Source organism: Ranitomeya variabilis, chromosome 1 (assembly GCF_051348905.1).
Source record: "Ranitomeya variabilis isolate aRanVar5 chromosome 1, aRanVar5.hap1, whole genome shotgun sequence".
NCBI lineage: Eukaryota > Metazoa > Chordata > Amphibia > Anura > Dendrobatidae > Ranitomeya > Ranitomeya variabilis.
The window spans coordinates 652,304,387-652,321,579 of NC_135232.1; the positions used below are offsets into that span (position 1 = coordinate 652,304,387).

A 17,193-nucleotide genomic window follows, 5' to 3' on the forward strand; every position below is an offset into this window, starting at 1 on the left:
TGTGCTAAAGTGATTGGAGTGGAGTTGTTGTAGTAGTGATCTGTGGTTTTCTGTAGTAAGTGAGTGTCTATCTCCTGGTCCCTGTTCCCATTTAGTTTATTCCTCCCTGTCCTTTTCCTCCTCCCTATTGTAGGTTAATGCTTTTGTATGATAGAGGTTTTCTGTTATCCCTGTTTGATCTTTGTGTCTTGTTTACTCTATATTTCTGTCCCATGCGTCATGGAACATACTAAAGTCGGAGACTCTGGCCTCTGTACCTTCAATAGTACCCCCAGGACAGAGATAGTTAGAGTCCCAGTTCCAAGGACAGTTTGAGGCCCCCTTCCTTACCAAAGACCCTCACAACGTGACTTGCTGTGTGTACTATGACATAACGTGAATTCAGCAGTAGCGAGCTCTGATTCTTCACTGCCCATCCATGTTCACTATCTGTGTAATTTCTATAAAGGATATTGAGTCTGCCATTTAGTTAGAATCAAGACTATCGAATAAGAAAACTACTTTCTGACACATCCTTATTTCTGGAAATATCAGTCCTCAGTGGGGGCTTTCTAAGGCCCTTTGGGAAACTTTCTACACTTTTCTTCCAAGTTACACTCTATGCTTTGTTCACACTACAGTGTTTCACATCTTTGTGTTGTAAGTTTTTAAGAACAGGCAGTAACCAGCAGAAGAAAAACTCAGTCCATGTGCTATTCTGGTCTGGGTTATTTTTGAGGATCTGGTACAGTGATTCAAGTCTGTGAGACAAAGAAAAAATACATAGCAAGCGACCATCCATGAGTTATCTGGTTTTCTTCTATCTGTTTTTTTTTTTGCTGAAGCAAAATTGGAAAATGTATGGTAATATCATATAAAGGCAAATTCCTTAAATTTTTATTACGATCTTATAATACATGAATGGTATTTGAAATGTTCTCAAAGGGAGGACAATTAGGAAATGATTCATTAAAGGGGTATTTACAACTACAAGATCCAATTCTAATATGTAGTAGGTGTAATAATAACAAACATCTCCAATTAGAAATGTAGTATAGTTCTTCTGATTCTCTATGTCGCTTACCTCATGTGCAAGACATTGCAGTAGCTTAAGTGTCCATGATTAGGACCACTCATAGTGACAGTTAGTTGTTAGTTAGTTGCTAGTGGTCGTAACCATGGATACCTAAGCTACTGTAATGCCCTGCACATGGAGTAAGCGACTTAGCGAATCAGAACTATACTACATTTCTAATTGGAGGTATTTGCTAATACTATTATTACTACTTATTGGGATAAGATCTTGGAGATGGGAATACCTTTTTAAACCTGGCATTGTTCACACCATTCTTAATGAATGGTTTGCTGGATTAAATCACCAAATTAATTGAGAGGAGCACACCACTTAATAAATTTGGAGCATCTTTTCTGTTGTGTGCGCCCTGCTAGAAATGCTACTCCAGTCGAGGACTGTAAAAAATGCTGGAACTTTTGCTGAATTTGACAGGAGTGCATGGCCCCGTCCCAGCGCAAACCATTTTGGCAGAGCTGTGTAAAAATGGTTGCAAAACTTTTGTGACTTTTCAAAGTGTTTTATGCCAGTTTTCAGGCATAACATTTCTGATGAATTGTCCCTTAGTGTCCAGATTTAGTATGGTAAAAGTCACCCTTTGCTTCATCAAGGTGCGTACGCCATCATTATCATACACCCCCTGATGAAGCAAAGGCTGAAACGTACGTCAGGGCACTTGGACCACACACCACATTAGCCCACATAAACATGTAAGTCATCTCTTTATTGTCTATCATTTAAAGCAACTAGTATCAGCTTAAACAAGCTAGTATCTGTGCACCATGCATTATACCTATAAGACAGCCAGTTAAGTGCAGACACTCAGATGAGGTTTATATCTGTTTTTGGTATTTTTACCACATGCTGTGTAGCACTATGAAAATCAGATATAATTATGTGTATTATGTGCTCCTCCATTGCGTGAGTCTGTTGAATTTACAAGCACTTTGATTGTGTATGTTCAATAAAATGTAAGATTTGTTTTAGAGACTATATACACCTATATTTTTTTTAGGTGGTATTTATATTTAGATTGATGTCTGGTCCTGCTGACTTTGAGGGGGATAGTATGAGTGTTCTCTATGGCAGCTTTTAAAAATGGAATATAATTTTTCAGACAGTTTATGCTTCTTATTTACTTACAATATGCTACACGTGGCTAAACAGGCAGTACAGACTTTCCACATGTGTGATTGCAACAGATTCCTAAACCGTCTCATGACTCTTTCATAAAGAAGAAACTTCCCTGCTGATACGTGACCCCCTGCGCTGATACGTGACCCCCTGCTATATCTGTTCCAGCAATCTGGAAGCTATTTAGTACTGTCAGTAATAGGGGCCATACTATGTAAGATCTGCTGAAGGGGATGATTGCCGGGGGGCACCGGGTGTCATCATATCGTTGTCGATCTGCGAGATCTTAAATAAAAAAAATGAGTCTGCAGTCACTCGAACTGTCTGGATGCAGAAGTGCAATGTGTACATTCTCTTGTGCACGGTCAAGTGATTGGTAGAGGACTTGTCAGTGAGCATCGGTATGACCTGAGTTCCTCTAAGATTAAAGATTTAGGATCGTGCAGAAAACCGCGAGCCTCAGCCGGGAGGGTCCATCATGTGCACGGTCTAATGTGTAATGATTATCTCATGTTTGTGCAATCACACTTAGCGTTGTGTATTCTGTAATCTTGTTACGCTTATTCTACAGCAGACGTGAGGTTTCTACTCAGTTATGACATCTTTAACTGAACCTTGCACATCATACTATTCCGTAGTTGCTGCCCATTGTTTCTGGTGGCACCGCGGGTGCATATAAATTGCCTGTAACAATTAGCAATCGACGATGCAGCAAGTTAGTCCACACATGCTCATTTACGCACGCGTTGCAATGATTGAAAGGTGTTGGCATGAATGATTTAATGATTTCTGAAATTTGCAAAAACTGTTAGCTTCGTAAACACTGTATGACTTTATTGAAAATTCTTTAAAAAATCGTCATAGGAGTAGAAAGGACGTTGACGCGTTTCGACTCTTAATCGTAACGTTCTGAATGATTTCTACCTGTCAATCAGTCTACATCCCCTGATTGACTTTTGTCTTAAAGGTGTTGGCCACTGCTACATTTTTATTGGTTGTGTATCCTACAGATCTACCCCCCTATTCAATGGACGCAGTACCCAGCCACAACCACTATAGAAATGATGGAGCTGTTGTGTTCACGCAGCATTCAAGAACTTCCAGTCCAGCCAGTGCCTGATAGGCTAGCAATAAAAAGTGTAATGGCCAACTTCTTTAATGTCAAAAATAGGGAGGACCCCATGGCGTTTTTTAAAATTATTTATTTAAATAATTTAAAAAAGCAATATTGCCTTGCGCTGGCGTGTACTCCGGAGGACAGAGAATGAACTTCAATCCAATATTGCGGCCAGCATGCAGCCAGCGGGTAAGGAAAGGGTGAATCAAACACCCGAAAACCCCGCCCATATGACCCAAAACTGGTCCCGCCAAATTCAGGTGACAGGTTCCCTTTAAGGGCAGAGCAAAGTACTGCAGTGCGCAGGCACTGAGCCTCTCAGACCTTTCCCGGCGCCTGCGCACTGCAGTACTTTGCTGTACCCTCAACAGGGCAGACAAAGTACAACTGCACCGGAGCCGCAGCATGAAGACAAGAAAAGGACGTCATCCTATGAAGATGGGAGGGCCCAGGCCAGACCGCGACGCCCATCGGACCGCAGCAGGACCGCCCCTGGGTGAGTATAATATAACCTGTTTTTCTTATCTTTCAGGATACATCGGGGGCTTATCTACAGCATTCCAGAATGCTGTATATAAGCACCTGATGCTGGTGGGCTTAGCTCACCTTCGATTTTGGGGGTGAAGGTTCCCTTTAATTTTAGGGCTCATACTCACTTGCGTGAAATATGGCCGAGTCTCGCATGTTAAAACCCAACTCTCCCGCCAGCACTTGGGAGCAGAGCGTGCAGCTCCATGTAAGGCTATGCGGCCACACGCTCCACTCTGGAGTGCCGGTGGCAGAGCCGGGTTTTAACATGCGAGACTCGGCCGTATTTCACGCAAGTGAGTATGAGCCCTTAGAGTGGGAATCACCCAGATTTATGCCATATAATAGCATATGTTATTATGTGATTCTATGTGTCTGACTGTGTAGGAAAGTGTAGCCTGAAGAGCTCTGTTTTACAGCCAGCCTTCTAATGGATGTCCAGTGCAGGACTTGGCATCTGTTGGGTTAATCTATGGGCCATTCAGCATTTGCCCTAAGAGTATGTCACAGCGCATACCGTGACCGTGGTGTGAACATAGCTTACACCAATAATCACATTTCTGTTCTTGATCAATGGACTGTTCTTTTACTATTGTATCAAGCAATTTTTCTTCTTTGTTCAGTTGCATAACATTATTTGTCTCCTTTTTTGCTTGCAGAACAAATCTTGGCAGAAGATCAGAACAATTGTGAACATTCCTGTTATCAGCCCTTTCAAGAGACGCTGGGTGCAGCTTGCTGGCCATACAGGTGAGCATGGCTGACATATAGTTTCCCATCTGTAATTACTCACTGTTAAGTCTTTAATCGGATGGTCTAGGCTTTTCATATTTACTATCAGATTGGGGGGGAGCTGATACCCAGATGTAGACAGCATTGCTTCTTTCGCTATGTAGTGCCCTTTTCTGGGAACTGCAGTTCAGCTCCTGTTCATTTCAGCAGGAGCTGAGCTGCAGTACTTGAGAATAGCCACTACACAGTGATTCATTGATTGATGCTGTTCTGTTGGACAAAGTTTCTGAGCTCAAAACTGGTCGTGAATATTATAAACTTGGAAATCCCTGATTACAGGGTGGCAACATTTTTTTTACCTTTATAAATATAGTAATATTGAAGGAGGCAGGGTGCATACTGGGCAGTGAGCTAAATCAATCTTAATAATTTCCAATTACACTGATAATAATATATCATTTATGACATATCTGTTTCTAACGCTACTGGTTCTTCCTTTCTATGCAGGGACGCCGGCATACTCACCGTTCCGGCAGCGCAGCGTGCTCCATGTGTCGGACACGTACTCCCCTGCTCTTAAAGGGTCAGCAGGCTCAGATAGTAAAATGCCCCCAGCCGATAACTGGGAGACATTTAGTATAAAAGGTACCCTCAACAATAGGAAGGTGCCAAGCAACATAGTATCATTAGGTAGTGTGGTGGTCTACTTGTGAGTTGGGAGGTACCCTGGTCCGTGTGTGGCTAGTGTCCTGGACCAAAAAATCCCTCCTCCTAGTGTGGCCAGTTCTGAAACCTGAAGTCGCTCCGTCAGTGCCTGAACTGGTATCTGAGACCTGTGTGTCTGAACATCTGCCTATCTCAGTATTCCGTTCATTTCAGTTAAAGCCTTCACGAGATTTGGTTTGTAAAAATTGAATTTTACAGCTCATTTTTTTTTCCCTCTTGCCCATGATGGCAATTCAGCTGCTTCACGTCAACAGAGAAGATCTTCTTCTTAAGGGCATCTCTTTAGATGGGGCTTGACTGTTGACATCATGCTGATTGATATCCTGCTCTCCGCAGTTAGGCAGCAGGGAGCTGACTGTCAATTAGCATGACGTCACCAGTTACGTCCCCTCAACAGAGCGGAGAAGAAGTGAAGCCGCTGCTCTGTGGACGTGACGTCAGTGGAAGCCGCTGAATCAGCGGCCTGTGATTGTACTGTCCTGGGAGAGATTGGTAGCGGGCACAACAGGCAGAGGTAGTTAGCAACTGCCTGCCTGTTAGTTCTTAGTCCCATAGTAACAAAATTAAATAGTCCTGGATAATCTCTTCAATCTTTTCAAACAAGTCCGTGAACAACAGGTAGCACCAGGATGCAGCTAGGATGCCATCTGTGCACAGTCCAAGATTGTCACTGACCTATAGACCTGAATGTGTAATTTTAATCCTTGATTCTGCCTTTTTTTTCTTTGTGGACACTGCAAAAAAAACAAAACCATGTGAACAGTCCGATTGACTATAATGAGGAAGTGCCATATCCATGAAAAACACAGCTAGAATATGTACATAAACCACGGACGACAGAATGAGGCCTTAGGCCTTCAATATTTTGGTCAGTATTTTCCATCAGTATTTATAGGGTAAGATCAAGAGTGGAACAATTAGAGGAACAGTATAATAGACACATATGCACCACTTCTGTATTTTTCTCCCACTCCTGGTTTTGGCTTACACATACTGATGTAAAATACTGACCAAATACTGAAGGTGTCAACGTGGCCTTAATCTGTACACCACTTGTCCATTTTTCCAAGGGCTGCCACACAGAATGCTTTTCTTTACATCACGTTGATGGTCCAGTGCATGAGCGCCACTTATCCAGGGCAGCGATGGCACCAGGGTACACTAGTCTAATCCATGGAGGCCCCTCTTTACAATGTACAAAGCTGAAGTTCTCTTACTGCTGGCATTTTGATGTCAGACACAACAGGATACTTTCACGGATCTTAGAGTGCGTGGCTCCAAGGGTCAGAGCTAGTTTGGTGGCATAAGGGGACCTAACAATATCATGGAGGTGGTCTTTAGATGCATTATTTTTCGACTGTGGTTTAATAAGTTACTGGGTTGTTTTTTTAAAGAAGCTTCACATGTAAGCATTGTAGTTTAGTAAATCTGTATTGTACAGTATCATCTGAACATTTTGTGCTCTAGTCAGGGGATTTCCTTCCTTAAACACGTCTCTTTACAGTAAGGGCAGGGTGAATAGAGAAGCTGCGCAACTCCAGCTGAAGTCCTCCATCTGTTGTGACGTCTTCTCAGCACTCTGTTACATTTCTCATGTGAAAAACAGTAATATGTTCTTTCTATTGATAAGATTAGCGAACGCCCAGGGTAACTTGGATGCTGCTTGCCAAATCGTGCACAGCAACCTGAAAGCCTCTGCAGCCTTGGATGACGGCTTCAGACACATCCTCCTGTGTTCTCGCTACCATTGTGTGGACCCTTCTAATGCTGCGCTCTTCTCATTATCAGGCCTCATTCAGACGTTTCCTTTTTTCTCATACGTGAAAAAAGTGAACAGTTTCCTTCAGTGTTTGGGCTCAGTGGTTAGCACTGTATGGTGGCTCAGTGGCTAGCACTGTTGCTTTGCAGCGCTCGAGCTCTGGGTTGAAATCCCACCAAAGGCAACATCTGCATGGAGTTTTTATGTTCTCCCCATGTTTGCGTGGGTTTCCTTCGGGGTCTTCCACACTCAAGGGACATACTGATGGGGAATTTAAATTCTGAGCTGCAGGTAGGACAGCGATGATGATGTCAGTAATGCGCTGTGGATTTAATGGCGCTCTATAAGCAAGTAAAATAGGTTCAGTGCTTGGCCTGTTCATACTGCGTCCCTGCATTTTATCATTTTTGAACGGGGCCACTGAAAAAAAATGGCAGATAAAGCACTTGCAAAATGATCAAAAGAAAGGTCCTATTAATTTGTATGGGAAAATGACTTACCGTTCATATGCTCAGGCTTTTAAACAAGGAAGATTCTCAATGCTTTACAGTAGGAGTCAATGGGAAGGTTAAAAAGATGTCTGGGCGCTTTCTTGAGCATTTTTGCTTCAAAGAAACGATAGAGTCTTCTTCATTGTTTAATGGATTTAAAAAAATAGGGTAAACACCAGTAAAAAAAAACGCTTTAGGTTTACCAAACTCCAGAGAAAAGGTGTTATTACTGCTTAAAAAATTTATGTTTTTGACATCTTAGAAAAAAGACAGTGTGAACATACCCTTTCAGTTTTTACCATCAGTGGGCATTGCCTTCAATCTTGTGACATCTCGGCCACTGGCGTCTTTTGCTCTGTGCTGTGAAGAATGAACATGTCAATTCCTTCCCGAACCCTGAAGCAGGTAAAAGAAGAGATGTAAGATGGAACATGTGCACAGCAATGTCATTTTGATACTGCTGTGCATTACGGTCCTTTTATGGGGCACTGTTGAGGCACATTTTCAATGGAATCCGCCTGAAGAGGACTTTACCACTATAATGTAAAAAGCAGGCAGCACATGGATCATAGTCTTGTAGAAGTCATTTTGATCCTGGATTCATATCAAAATCTGCCATGTCTCCATCTTTCTTTGCAGACCACTTGGTGTATAGACTATAATTGGTATGTGACGTATCCGTGGAGAACACCGATAGAACACGTACATGATAAACAGACGTCTGGATGAGTTCATAGCATTGGGGAACACCTGGCAATTTCATGGATCTAACCTTGGCAGGCAGTTAATGATTTACTCTTGCACAAGTCATGCTTAGGAAACCAAGACTGATAACCTACAATAAAGAATAAAGACATCAGAAGCCAATCATTAGATTAAAAAATGCCACATTAGAAGTAACAATATTCTTGACCCTGCTCAAGGATGGAACAGGTTGTTTCCAAGCCTTATTCTATTTAAATCTTAAAGGGAGGGTGCCGTGATTTTAGTTTTTGTATTAATAATTATTGATTATATAATCAATTATTTTTAATACAAAAGTAAATGTACCTCTTTCATACTTTTTTATTTATTCACTTTTACTTCTACCACTGGAGGCCGCCATTTTCATTAGTGTGGGTGTAAGTGTCTTGGCACGACACTTGCACACCTCACTTACGGCAGCCATGGACATAGGAGCCAACGGTCGGGCTCCGACCCCATCTCCTCCTGCCTCTCAGCTGTGACTTGGCCACGCCCACTGAGCTGCCGCGTCACAGCTGTGAGAGGAGATCGCAGCCATTTTGTTTATTTCCCTCTGTCATCGCACACACAGCTCAGTGCGTGCGATGGCAGAAGCTGCCAGAGAGAAGCTGCTGCTGGGAAGCAGGGTCCGAGGTAAGTATCTGCAGCGAGGAGTGGTGATTGCAGCCTGTACTTAGTATTACATTACAGGCTGCAATCACTGCCGACCTGTTCAGAGCAGAGCAGGGAGATCGTCACACTGCTCTGCCCTGAACATGACTCAGCACATCCTGGGAGAGGACGGGAGGTAAGTACAGGGTTTTTATTTTCTTATGCATCTACCACTGCTGCCTGCCCCTATATACCACCTACCACTTCTACCAGCCCCTATATACCACCTACCACTGCTACCTGCCCCTATATACCACCTACCACTTCTACCAGCCCCTATATACCACCTACCACTTCTACCAGCCCCTATATACCACTGCTACCTGCCTCTATATACCACCTACCACTGCTACCAGCCCCTATATACCACCTACCACTTCTACCAGCCCCTATATACCACCTACCACTTCTACCAGCCCCTATATACCACTGCTACCTGCCTCTATATACCACCTACCACTGCTACCAGCCCTTATATACCACCTACCACTGCTACCAGCCCCTATATACCACCTACCACTGCTACCTGCCCCTATATACCACTGCTAGCTGCCTCTATATACCACTGCTAGCTGCCTCTATATACCATTGCTAGCTGCCTCTATATACCCCTGCTACATGCCTCTATATACCCTTGCTACCTGCCTCTATATACCACTGCTAGCTGCCTCTATATACCACTGCTAGCTGCCTCTATATACCACTGCTAGCTGCCTCTATATACCACTGCTAGCTGCCTCTATATACCACTGCTACATGCCTCTATATACCCCTGCTACATGCCTCTATATACCCCTGCTACATGCCTCTATATACCACTGCTAGCTGCCTCTATATACCACTGCTAGCTGCCTCTATATACCCCTGCTACATGCCTCTATATACCCCTGCTACATGCCTCTATATACCCCTGCTACATGCCTCTATATACCCCTGCTACATGCCTCTATATACCCCTGCTACATGCCTCTATATACCACTGCTAGCTGCCTCTATATACCACTGCTAGCTGCCTCTATATACCACTGCTAGCTGCCTCTATATACCACTGCTAGCTGCCTCTATATACCACTGCTAGCTGCCTCTATATACCACTGCTAGCTGCCTCTATATACCACTGCTAGCTGCCTCTATATACCCCTGCTACATGCCTCTATATACCCCTGCTACATGCCTCTATATACCCTTGCTACCTGCCTCTGTATACCACCGCTAGCTGCCTCTGTATACCACCGCTGCCTGCCTCTGTATACCACCGCTGCCTGCCTCTGTATACCACCGCTGCCTGCCTCTGTATACCACCGCTGCCTGCCTCTGTATACCACCGCTGCCTGCCTCTGTATACCACCGCTGCCTGCCTCTGTATACCACCGCTGCCTGCCTCTGTATACCACCGCTGCCTGCCTCTGTATACCACCGCTGCCTGCCTCTATATACACCTACCACTGCTACCTCTGTCCTGTGTAGCTAATCTAGTCCTGGGTAGCTAATCCTGTCCCATGTACTGTGTCCTCAGCAGTCAGTATCACACAGGACAGGATTAGATACACGGCTCAGCAGTTGGTATCACACGACAGGATTAGATACACGGCTCAGCAGTTGGTATCACACAGGACAGGATTAGATACACGGCTCAGCAGTCGGTATCACACAGGACAGGATTAGATACACGGCTCAGCAGTCGGTAACACACAGGACAGGATTAGATACACGGCTCAGCAGTTGGTAACACACAGGACAGGATTAGATACACGGCTCAGCAGTCGGTATCACACAGGACAGGAATAGATACACGGCTCAGCAGTCGGTATCACACAGGACAGGATTAGATACACGGCTCAGCAGTTGGTAACACACAGGACAGGATTAGATACACGGCTCAGCATTTGGTATCACACGACAGGATTAGATACACGGCTCAGCAGTCGGTATTACACAGGACAGGATTAGATACACAGCTCAGCAGTCGGTATCACACAGGACAGGATTAGATACACAACTCAGCAGTCGGTAACACACAGGACAGGATTAGATACATGGCTCAGCAGTCGGTATCACACAGGACAGGATTAGATACACGGATCAGCTGTCAGTATCACACAGGCCAGGATTAGATACACGGCTCAGCAGTCAGTATCTAATCCTCTCCTATGCACTCCTCTCCCCCTGCGTGTCTTTCCCCAATGTGGTTTATTATTTTTGTTGAGGGAGTCGAGGATTATGCGTTCGGTATGGTAAAAGATCAATAAAGGACTTTATTCTGGCCGAGTCTTTATTTACAATACAACTATAGGATTAGTAATGGATGGGTGCCTTATAGACGCCTCTCCATTACTAAGCCGTGGGCTTGATGTCACCGGACAATATGAATATGAATATTAACCCCAAAAATATGAACCCCACTTGCTACCGCTACAGGGCAAGTGGAAATTGCCAGGCAAAGCGCCAGAAGAGGCGCATGTAAAAGGCGGCTGAGAGCTGATGTTTTTAGCCTGGGGGGGACAATATCCATGGCCCCTTCCTAGGCTATTAATGTCAGCCCGCAGCTGTCTGCATAGTATTTGATGGTTATTAATTATAGGGGGCCCCACGTCTTTTTTTGGGGGGTGTCCCCCATTTTAACAGTAAAGGCTAAGTATACAGTTGCGAGCGTGTGAGTGTGAGCACACCCTCCCACCCATAGACCAGTACACTGCTCTCCTGAAATACTCTGTGCTCCTGTCACCCTGCTCCTTCCACCATACGTCTCTGTGACCTCCCTAGAGCAGCACAATACCATATGGATCACGTATAATGCCGCTATATATATTTATCACATAATACTCCCGTAAAGACCACACATTATGCCGAGATATTATAATATATATAATATCACACATTATGCCGCCAAGTATTGTGTGATCTATGTGACGGTATTATATGTGATCTATATGGCGGTATTATGTTTGATCAGTGTTGTGGAATGATGTAAAAACTATATGACGGTGGTATATGAGAACTATATTGTGGGATTATGTGTGATCTATGTGGCAGTACTAGGTGAGAATTATATGGCGGTATTATGTGTGATCTATATGGTGGTATGTGAGAACTGTATGACAGTATTGTGTGATCTATTTGATAGTATTGTGTGATCTATTTGACAGTATTGTGTGATCTATTTGATAGTATTGTGTGATCTATATGACAGTATTATGTGAGAACTGTATGACAGTATTGTGTGATCTATTTGGTAGTATTGTGTGTGATGTATATGGCGGTATTATGTGTGATCTATATAGCGGTATTATGTGAGAACACTATGGCAGCATTATCTTCAGAAAGCGGACCCATTCTATGGTGGTTCTGGCTGAGCACCTGCACGCGGGTCTGGGGTAATAGAGGGGGCAGCATGACCTCCAGTTAGGTGCAGTCAGGGCTGGTGAGGCAGCTGAAGAGAGGGGTCTCATTTTTATCGTTACTATATGGCTACATTTCCTTCCCAGCGTCACCCCAGACTGCGCCTGTCGTCTCACTTTCACACATCGCCAGGACAGGAAGGAGAAGACAGGATCTGAGGAGGGGAATGGGGTCTTTGCATGCAATGTCTGGATCAGAACAGGCCATCAATCCGCAGAAATGTTTCCTGGATTTCTGTGGAGCAGACGGTCCATCCATGTGTATAAAAGACAGCGCTCTATGTACAATCCCTGGCTGCTCCGCGCACACTGAACATGGTGCCCCCCCATAGACCAGCACACTGCTCTCCTGAAATACTCTGTGCTGCTGTCACCCTGCTCCCTCCACCACATATCTCCCAGAATCCTTGCTGCCTGCCATCCTCGGTGACTGTCTACTTGTCAGTATAAGGCTGCTGTCACACTAGCAGTATTTGGTCAGTATTTTACATCAGTATTTGTAAGCCAACACCAGGAGTGGGTGATGAATGCAGAAGTGGTGCATATGTTTCTATTATACTTTTCCTCTAATTGTTCCACTCCTGGTTTTGACTTACAAATACTGATGTAAAATACTGACCAAATACTGATAGTGTGACGGCAGCCTTACTCTGCAGTCACCAACAAAATGGCTGCTCACTGTGTTCCTGAATCCTCTTATCCCTTAGCAAACACATGGAAGGAGAGGAGTGACATCACACACGTCAGCAGACTCCGCCCATAATTACTGCAGTGCAGTAATGTGAGCTAGTTGTACACTAGGTTTTTCTGAAATTTCAGCAGCTGCTCCCCCTAGTGTTTAAAAGTGGAAATTCACAAACTTCAAATTATTTTTCATATTTTACTAAATTATAAACAAATGATAATATTTTTTAAGAAAATTTAAACATTAATTCTTTACATTTTTACAATTGCTGTAAAAAAAATTTTTTTGATGGCACCTTCCCTTTAAAGAAATGCAAGATTAGCTGCAGCTAAACCCAATATCTCATTCACCCTCATGTCACACTCAGTTGGGTTCAGGAACCTGAGATATGGGACTCCGTTTAAAGGGGTATTCCCATCTCCAAGATCCTATTCCAATATGTAGAAGCGGCGACAACAATAAAAATAGCAAATACCTGCAATTAGATATGATAACAGAATATCCGAAAACATAATAAGCAAAACCCGGGAAAGAGCACTAGTGTGAATAATATAATAACCCGGTTGCTCAAATCATCGCTCCAAAGGCAACATATCAAAAAAAGGAGGAACAGGAGCCCAGAGTACAAATGTATGAAAATCTTTATTTATACAAAGAATTAAAAATCAGGACAAAGACTATAATATCGAGTGTACCATAACAATACATGGAGGGGAAAGAAAAAGGGACAAACCCTTGTCCTCCAACCCCAGCGCTAAGGAAAATAATTGTATACATAAACCATTAAATGGAAAATAAATAATAAATACTAATATAGCGCAAGATGGTTTGTGCAATGGGAAGCAGAGCGGTAAATGCAAAAAAAGCTGCTAACCAGATATGTAACACACGGTCTTAGAGCAAGTGCCCTATACAATCATATGTAGAGACCTAGGACGCAGCAGCAATAACAATAGGAGAAATGCTTACCCATGCAGCAAGGGGGGACAGAGGAGAAGGGGTCCCGCCGGTGGTAAAGCCCCGACGCACGTTTCGCAGCGCTCGCACGCTGCTTCCTCAAGGGGATATGGTGTCTAGTGGTACAGGACCTGCCTACAACCCCCCTGACCCGGGTCACATGACCGGCAGCCACCAATCATAGTGGCGCTATCGGCGCATACGCACTGCGTCGGGAAGGCTCCGCAAAAGGACCTGGCGTCAGGCCAAGCACGCAGGCCAGGCCACGTAATCGCACCTGGCGTGCACAACTTAATGAGGTACTCCATGACAACACTGAAGGGGACATTGATGGGCCCACTAGAGAGCTACAGGAGGTCATCACACGGTTTAAAGATCTACTACGCAAAAGAACACGTATATGGTGGAACTATGAATTTCTTGATAGATATATTCAAAAAGATCTCATCCCAAGGGGACTCCGTATTCAAGTGTTCCCCTCCTTCCTGATTGAGGATGAGGAGTTTAGGGGTAAATGGGAGGGTCTTACCAACACTTGTTCTAAGGGATTTATGACCCTCCTGAAGCAATTGAATCAGAAATCCCTGGATCTCATTGAGACCGAGATTGATGGCCTGCAGGCCACCCTGCATAAAGACATGTCAGGTGATGCTTTGAAAAAACTTAATGATGAGATTGATGTGGATCTTCAGAGGTGGGCCAAAGAGATACAGGCCACAAAAGCAAAAAAATTCCAGCGGGATATACAGGACAACAGTCGAGAATGTACATGTGGCAGAACCCGTTTGGACGCTCCCGTAATAGGTCGAGAAATGCCTTTCAATCTAGATCTAGGTCCACCTCTACTCGATCCAACAAATCTATTCGTGATGATGACTCCACCACTACCTCCCTACCTAGTGGTTTTGCTCCCTCGGGCTCTGGGGACGGTAGAATGACCACAAGACAGCACAGCAAGACTCAAATGTCTGGAGGGAGGGCTGCCCAGGTTGGTACACAGGGTCGCTTACAAGTGCTCAATTTGACTACCCATACTCTCTCAGAGGATCAGCTATATGCGAAACGTGCGTCGGGGCTTTACCACCGGCGGGACCCCTTCTCCTCTGTCCCCCCTTGCTGCATGGGTAAGCATTTCTCCTATTGTTATTGCTGCTGCGTCCTAGGTCTCTACATATGATTGTATAGGGCACTTGCTCTAAGACCGTGTGTTACATATCTGGTTAGCAGCTTTTTTTGCATTTACCGCTCTGCTTCCCATTGCACAAACCATCTTGCGCTATATTAGTATTTACTATTTATTTTCCATTTAATGGTTTATGTATACAATTATTTTCCTTAGCGCTGTGGTTGGAGGACAAGGGTTTGTCCCTTTTTCTTTCCCCTCCATGTATTGTTATGGTACACTCGATATTATAGTCTTTGTCCTGATTTTTAATTCTTTGTATAAATAAAGGTTTTCATACATTTGTACTCTGGGCTCCTGCAATTAGATATGTAGTATGGTTCTTCAGATTCACTACGTTTCTTACACCATGGCAGGACATTGCAGTAACGTAGGTATCCATGGTTAAGACCACTCATATAGTGACATTTACTTAATTAGCTGTTAGTGGCTTTATTGTTCTCAACACATTCCGCTATGTAATGAATAAAGATTTACAACTGGAATATTTCATTCAGCGATATCTAGGATGTGGGATTTTAGTGTTCCCTTTATTTTTTTGAGCAGTGTGTGTATATATATATATATATATATATATATATATATATATATATATATATACACGTATATATCTACCAGTTGGCCCGTGCGAAATTTTCTCACATTGGTTGTCAGGGGTGCAGGCAAGGAAGGAAGGTCAAATGCAAATGTATATAATGAGATGATGAACACAGAGAGGTATTTGTGTCACCAACATGTATGTATATATATATATATATATATATATATATATATATATATATATACACACTCACCGGCCACTTTATTAGGTACACCATGCTAGTAACGGGTTGGACCCCCTTTTGCCTTCAGAACTGCCTCAATTCTTCGTGGCATAGATTCAACAAGGTGCTGGAAGCATTCCTCAGAGATTTTGGTCCATATTGACATGATGGCATCACACAGTTGCCGCAGATTTGTCGGCTGCACATCCCAAAGATGCTCCATACAAGGCAGGATGGATCCATGCTTTCATGTTGTTTACACCAAATTCTGACCCTACCATCCGAATGTCGCAGCAGAAATCGAGACTCATCAGACCAAGCAACGTTTTTCCAATCTTCTACTGTCCAATTTCGATGAGCTTGTACAAATTGTAGCCTCAGTTTCCTGTTCTTAGCTGAAAGGAGTGGTACCCGGTGTGGTCTTCTGCTGCTGTAGCCCATCTGCCTCAAAGTTCGACGCACTGTGCGTTCAGAGATGCTCTTAGGCCTACCTTGGTTGTAACGGGTGGCGATTTGAGTCACTGTTGCCTTTCTATCAGCTCGAACCAGTCTGCCCATTCTCCTCTGACCTCTGGCATCAACAAGGCATTTCCGCCCACAGAACTGCCGCTCACTGGATTTTTTTTCTTTTTCGGACCATTCTCTGTAAACCCTAGAGATGGTTGTGCGTGAAAATCCCAGTAGATCAGCAGTTTCTGAAATACTCAGACCAGCCCTTCTGGCACCAACAACCATGCCACGTTCAAAGGCACTCAAATCACCTTTCTTCCCCATACTGATGCTCGGTTTGAACTGCAGGAGATTGTCTTGACCATGTCTACATGCCTAAATGCACTGAGTTGCCGCCATGTGATTGGCTGATTAGAAATTAAGTGTTAACAAGAAGTTGGACAGGTGTACCTAATAAAGTGGCCGGTGAGTGTATATATATATATATATATATATATATATATATATATATATATATATATAGTACAGACCAAAAGTTTGGACACACCTTCTCATTTAAAAAAAATTTCTGTATTTTCATGACTATGAAAATTGTACATTCACACTGAAGGCATCAAGACTATGAATTAACACATGTGGAATTATATACTTAACAAAAAAGTGTGAAACAACTGAAATTATGTCTTATATTCTAGGTTTTTCACAGTAGCCACCTTTTGCTTTGATGACTGCTTTGCACACTCTTGGCATTCTCTTGATGAGCTTCAAGAGGTAGTCACCGGGAATGATCTTCCAACAATCTTGAAGGAGTTCCCAGAGATGC

At 43.6% G+C, this 17,193-nt stretch overlaps 1 protein-coding gene across 1 annotated transcript in view; it reads left to right on the forward strand.

The window, feature by feature from the left end:
* The window catches only part of ITPKA (inositol-trisphosphate 3-kinase A), a 161,721-nt gene that overhangs the window by 102,228 nt on the left and 42,300 nt on the right, over positions 1-17,193 (forward strand). Inside the window, exon 2 of the mRNA XM_077262500.1 lies at positions 4,490-4,580. Coding sequence (XP_077118615.1) covers positions 4,490-4,580 — 91 coding nt within the window. The remainder of the gene's footprint in view (positions 1-4,489; positions 4,581-17,193) is intronic.